The sequence below is a fragment of the Aricia agestis genome, chromosome 13 (genome assembly GCF_905147365.1).
Source record: "Aricia agestis chromosome 13, ilAriAges1.1, whole genome shotgun sequence".
In the NCBI taxonomy this organism is placed as follows: domain Eukaryota; kingdom Metazoa; phylum Arthropoda; class Insecta; order Lepidoptera; family Lycaenidae; genus Aricia; species Aricia agestis.
Genome location: NC_056418.1, coordinates 8,609,177 through 8,615,938, shown reverse-complemented (window position 1 = coordinate 8,615,938; position 6,762 = coordinate 8,609,177). Strand labels below are relative to the sequence as shown.

The window sequence follows — 6,762 nt, the reverse complement described above, 5'->3', positions numbered from 1 at the left end:
GTATTACTTCTTCTACATCTTTATTTTTTTAGATAACAGGTTTGTTTATAAAAGGCAGCATAAACGGTTTCTGAGGAAAATGTTTTCATACCAAATATTATGTAAAGCGCTTATTCCACTTATCCTAGCTAGGAAGTCCTAGCTAGGATCCTAGCTAGGATCCTTATCCTAGCTAGGATCCTAGCTTTCTAAATGTTATTCCACTTGACTTAATTTTTTAGGATCCTAGCTAGGACTTCTTAACTAAGATAAGTGGAATAAGCGCTTTTAGTTTCTATGGATCTGACAAAGATCTGATTTCGTTTTGGATGATTTTCATCTTTCCATGGTTTTTTACTAATGTAAAAAGTAGATAGATTTTCTATGGATACAGATAGGAATGCGTACACGGTACATTGGCGCAAAAACCGATTCGAACGAGAGGGTTCCTTTATGAATTATGTCTATTGTGCCTTGGTAGTGTGTCCCTTTCTAATCACACCGCTGGCTTGCGAGAATATAGACGCAACTAAAAATTATTGATTTTAGAGATTATCACTTTTTAATTTCTTTGAAAATATTTTTGTACATAAGACATAATACTTAAGCCAAAATGTAAATTATTCATTGAGGGATTGACTGTAGTCTGTACTGATTAAAACTATAAAAATCAACTTATGTCGTTTATTTACGGCCGTTCCCAATATTTGATCTATCTCTGGTTTTGCCCTACTAGAGATAGGAATAGCTCACAATTGACATAAAATATATGTCTCTAATGTCTAATGTGAGCTATTCCTATCTCTAGTAGGGCAAAACCAGAGATAGATCAAATATTGGGAACGGCCGTTAGTGTCTCTTAAAAATACATTATGAGAATCAACGACGAAACACAATATTGAACACAATATTAAGTCACATTCATGAAAAAAAACCGGCCAAGTGCGAGTTGAACTAGGACCCGCCCGCCCATGGAGGGTTCTGCAGCAGCAATAAGGTTTATTTTTATGAAATTAAAAAGTTTTTGATTTATTTTTATATTTCAGTTAATTTAATGAAAGTTTATTTAATGTTTACGATTTATAACGTAAAAAAAACTACTTGCTAGATCTCGTTCAAACCAATTTTCGTTGGTAGTTTTTATAGTAATGTACATCATGTATTTTTTTTAGATTTATCATGCCCCCAATTTAGAAGTTAGAGGGGGGCGACACACATTTTACCACACATTTTACCACTTTGCAAGTGTAAATGAATCTTTCTCGTAAACTATTCAGATTAGAAAAAAAATATATTAGAAACTTCAATGTAATTTTTTAAGACCTATCCATAGATACCCCATTGCCCCACACGCATAGGTTAGATGAATTTATTATTTTTTTGGTTTAAGGTTTACGATTTATGACGTATAGAAAAAACTATTTGCTAAATCTCATCAATGTAGATCATATATTTTTTTAGACTTATCATGATACTTTAGAAGTTAGTGTAGGGTGACACACATTTAACCACTTTGGAAGAGTCTCTCTCGCAAAGTATTCAGGTTAGAAAAAATAATATTAGGAACCTCAATATGATTTTTAAAGACCTATCCATAGAGTCAGAACACGCATAGGTTAGATGAATTTTTTTTTGTTTCAGTTGTACCTATAGGGACCCCTAAAATTTTTTATGGTTTTTCCATTTTTATATCAAAATCTTAATGCGGTTCACAAACTACATCTACTTACCAAGTTTCAATAGTATAGCTCTTATAGTTTCGGAGAAAAGTGGCTGTAACATACGGACGGACAGACAGACAGACAGACATGACGAATCTATAAGGGTTCCGTTTTTTGCCATTTGGCTACGGAACCCTTTTATTGTAACTCAACTGTAAATACGTCGATAATATTTTCGAGAATTCGGTCGTGGGTTCCATCTGTTATCATAGTCGCAATTTAGCAAAGAGAATATTATCACTATTCTCTTTGCAAAACCGGCGTGAAACAGCGCTTGCGCTGTGTTTCGCCGAGTGAGTGAGTTTACCGGAGGCCCAATCCCCTACCCTATTCCCTTTCCTACCCTCCCCTATTCCCTTCCCTTCCCATCCCTACCCTCCCCTATTCCCTCTTCAAAGGCCGGCAACGCACCTGCAGCTCTTCTGATGCTGCAAGTGTCCATGGGCGACGGAAGTTGCTTTCCACCAGGTGACCCGTTTGCTCGTTTGCCCCCTTATTTCATAAAAAAAAAACTATGTTTCAACTTCGGCGCAACTGAGTTGAACCGCGTTATTTGTGATTAGCACTGACATCCATTATATAAGTACGCTGGACTTATGATACCCACCTGCTTTTAGTGCCTATTTGAAGCGGAATCAGCGACCCAATGCGGGGGAAGAGAACTAAATCTGACGTAACTTGCAAATGGCTGCTTAATCGTTATTGGTTGTAGAAACTAGTATTAGTTCCAAGTACTCTATCTATCTATCAGCGCCAATATGGCGCTGATAGATAGATAGAGTACTTGGATATTGGATGGAGTAGAATCAGCGCCCCCGCATTGGGGGCGCTGATTCCGCTTCAAATAGGCACAAAAAAATAGATGTCATTTCAAAGGATACGGTATCATAAGTCCAGCGTACTTGTATGGAGGTCAGTGGTGAATGGTGATTACTGATTACGCTTCGAGTGTTCGCTTGTCTCAAAGGAATATTCCTTTGAGACAGCGAAAGCGACCGAATCACAATAATCTCATGTTAAGCCGCCAACCTAGCGCGGCGCACGCTGTGCACGGCCACGCGCACGCGTGGAGGTGCATGGGTTAAGGGTTTATTTCTTTGATTGACACAATTCGTGCGTAGCGTGTGCGTGGGTTGCAGTGGACAGTCACATATATTTTTTTACAAAGCGAAGCTTGACGCACGTGCGTAGCCTCTCCGTGCGCCGCGGTGGGTTGGGGCCTTTACACAGAAATAAGGTTTTCAGGGGTTAAAGAATAATAAATCACACACCATTAAATTATTACATATTTGATTTATTTACAGAAAATATTAGACCAAATTCTATTTAAGTTCCGGTATGTAGTTCTATATAAATTTAGACAAAATACAATGTTTGAGTGGTTAAATACACAAAATCCTCCTATTGAAAAGTTTCGGTATACTTTAATATGAGTTTATGTAGCCTGAGGATTCTGTTAAATGTAAGCTTTAACATGAGTGCGATACTATTTACTTTATAATTGAATAATTTTTATATTATGTTAGACATACAATAATCCGCAAGCATCAAATCATAAACTACTGCATATAAAATATTCACAAGGAGATTATAATAGGTAGTACTTCCAAATGTTTCACAAAGTTACTAACATGTACAAACGATAGACACGAAAAAAAATAGACAAAAAGGAACCATACAAACGAGGTGAGTTAAATATGAAATCATTGTACAAATTATAATGAGAATTACTCTATGACTAACCAAGGAGGATCGAACAAAAGGACTTTCCTACCTATGTTATGAATCATAATATAATCTCCTCATATCGTTTGGATACTACACTGATTAAGCATATCGCCTACATCTACCGCAATAGATGATTTAGTTCACTCATAATTTAGCAACACAGTGCGGTAGAAAGGCTTCATAAACATACTTTACACACTCAGAATACAGATTAAACCAGTAAGAATGCACAGTAGTTATACTAGGATGGCATAGTTTCACTTATGATTTTTCATTTCTGCCAGGTTTACTCCATAATCTGAGCTAACATATTCATACGCTAGCACTGCAAGCTTCTAATAGTATGACAATACTCGACTACACCTACAATTAATCCTAGAGAATACCGGGCAACCAAACTCCTCGATTTATAATAAATATCTAAAAAGAAACAGCATCGGTAATTCTTTGCGTAGCTACCACGAATAGCGTTAATAATATTAATAATTATATCACACACTTCAGTTTACGTAAAACTCTGGTATGACAGCGTAACTTAACCGATCCGGCGAACCGGCTCACTAGCAATTCAGAGTACTAGCTAACAGGCGTTTGAGACATCCATTAAACATTGCAGATATAAATAAATAGTAAAAAATCCTTTTAAAATATAACACTCTAACTTATAGTTAAAGTTTTGAATCAAACAAAACTTAAAATAAGTCTCTTTGAATCTACACGAGGCCCACTCGTCGGTACGAACAGAATTAGCGAGACGGCGATCATTGATGATGTTGGCGCGAGCTAACACACATAATGAAGCTCCCGGGAGACCCACAGGCATCATTATGCACAGAACACAGATGATAAATAACTTCCAAAAACTAATTCCAGCTTGTCATGAATACCCATTTATATAAAATTTAATAAAACTAAATTATCAATAAACAAGGTACGAGTTCCTCTAGAGTGGACGTAAGAAAATTATATTAACTATTCATACCAAATAAAGTTACATCTAAACGCTCCTACTAATAAAAATAACTATAAAATAAAACAGAATAATGAAATGTTAAATTATAACACAGCTTTTACTCCTCGTCTCATTGTGTGAACGTACCTGATGATTGCTATGCCATTTTTTAACCGTCTTTCGAAAGACTGATATTAACTAAGTTTCGTAATCTTTGAGTATATATTTTGACTAATCACAACTAAACTATGAGCACTCGCGTTTTCATGGAATGTGTTTCTATAAGCGATGAAGAGTCCAATTGGTGAACGGAACATAGCAACATCGTAACAACTCACGACAATGAGTGGGACGAATCAATATCAACAAATTATCAAAACTATAGGTGTCACCGACTATTATGTAAGCAAAGTTGAGCTGTATGATTAGAAACGTTTAAGATGTGCCATTATAATTAGTCAGTTATATGTTTATACTGATTACAATAAGCAGCATATAAGTAGTAATTATTGATATTAATCTGAATTGATACAATGGCACTATTCACTATGATCTCAAGTAGAATATAGATAAAAAAAAACACTATCAAAACATTTGCAAAGAATTGTGCTACTATTTTGTGATTAAAAAAACCTTCATCAAAATTAGAATGCCCAGACTTGCTTACATAAAGTTTAACCTTCTGTTTGTTACAACAAAAAACACCGCATACAATTTTCTCATCTGTTGCAGTTCCTTTAATGTGAAAATGATAAAGATATCATCGGTGAGTTTAAGTTAACTAAAATGGCAATGCTCTTAGCGACACTCCCAAACTTTGACGGTCTGATCGACGCTGCCAGATATGACGTATGGCAAGTTCTTGTGAAAATCTGAAAATTTACAGAAAATGTTATATTATTCAAACTCGCAATACTGCGTATTATTGCCTGCAATATCGTTGCGTTAAAATACGCTTATGGCGTAGGAACCGTGTACTTTTCCGGGACGAAAACTATCTTATGTCCTTTCCCGGAAATTACAGGCTTTAAACATAATAATAGACACCAATTACAGTCAGTAGCTTATCCATTAATATGTGAAAATTTACAATAAAATACAATTTCCTTTTACAAACTTATTAGGACTTGTCAACAAAACTGTGTAACCATTGCTTCAAGTTGTCCAAAAAAAAAAAAAACCAACTCACCGAGGCTGGTGGCGAAGTGCTGGTGAGCATATAGTGTCTTGAGGCACCGCGCGTGGGCCACGTCCCACACGCGGAGCGTCTTGTCATCGCTGGCGGTGAGCAGGTACCGGCCGCCGGGGTGCCACGCCGCGCCGCGCACCCAGTTGTCGTGGCCCACGAGCGTGGCGAGGCACTGACCGGTGCCGACGTCCCAGATCTGAAATAATGTGTGAAAGTTAGCAGTGACGGATTAACCCTTAATCAAGTTAAGAAATTGGTTAGGGCATCACGTCTAAGAGGGCACCAGAAGAGTAAAGGTTCAAAGACCGATTATAGTTGACATACGGAAAGTGGGGGCCCACAGGCATGGATTGCTTAGGGAATCGAGTAGTCTTATTCCGTCACTGGTAGTTAGCGCTGTCGAGAGCCACCATTCACCAAGTTCCGTGCTATATTTATGACGGTGGAAAGTAATATCTCCACAACATAATTCACAAATCCTCGGAGAAATCGTGAGAACATCAGTGTCTGTTATAGCTTCTGTATTCTTTTTAGGCAAACAGAAGGTTGAAATATGACAGCGAAGCCAAACAGAAGGTCTATTAAGCCTTGCAGCGGCTGGTGATCATGGGTAAAACTCGGTGAGACGGAAGTTCGTGACGTGGTGCACAACCCATCATAGCCATTTCAGACGTTGATCTCAGTAAATTCGATAAGGCGATGCAGGATTGTGGCGCTAGTAAAACCAACCAACCAACAACCTTGATGAGTGGCAGTCTTCCATCGTGCGTTTTCCGCGTAACTTTCTGCTGCGCACTGTAAAACTCTGGAATGAACTGTCACCAGTAGTGTTCCGGATCAATACGAGCTGCAAACCTTCAATAAGAGAGCGTATTACCTCTTAAAAGGCCGGCAACGCACATTCAGCTCTTCTAATGTTGCGAGTGTCCATGGGCGACGGTAGTTGCTTTCCATCAGGTGACCCATTTGCTTGTTTGCCCCCATATTAAAAATCGAAAAAATTTATTCATAGGCAGTTGCCGGATCTATTTCGTTTGGTCGATTATGAACGTGGGCGGGAGCTGCTGGTAAAGGATGTCAAAAATGGCATTTTTGTATGATGGCAGCGTTAGTTGCTTTTTTCGCCACGTTCATTTAAAATTTAGAGCCTATGAATCAACTTCTCTGATAGTACCTAAATTAACCATGCGTGT

At 37.8% G+C, this 6,762-nt stretch overlaps 1 protein-coding gene across 2 annotated transcripts in view; it reads right to left on the bottom strand.

Annotated features, from left to right (window-relative positions):
• Positions 1 to 2,973: 2,973 nt before the first annotated feature.
• Positions 2,974 to 6,762, bottom strand: part of LOC121733375 (lissencephaly-1 homolog) — a 43,890-nt gene continuing 40,101 nt past the window's right edge. For both annotated transcript variants that reach the window (XM_042123601.1, XM_042123602.1), the window contains exons 9-10: positions 5,570 to 5,765; positions 2,974 to 5,252 (exon numbers count right to left, since the gene is read on the bottom strand). In XM_042123601.1, coding sequence (XP_041979535.1) covers positions 5,179 to 5,252; positions 5,570 to 5,765 — 270 coding nt within the window. In that variant the 3' untranslated portion in view covers positions 2,974 to 5,178. The remainder of the gene's footprint in view (positions 5,253 to 5,569; positions 5,766 to 6,762) is intronic.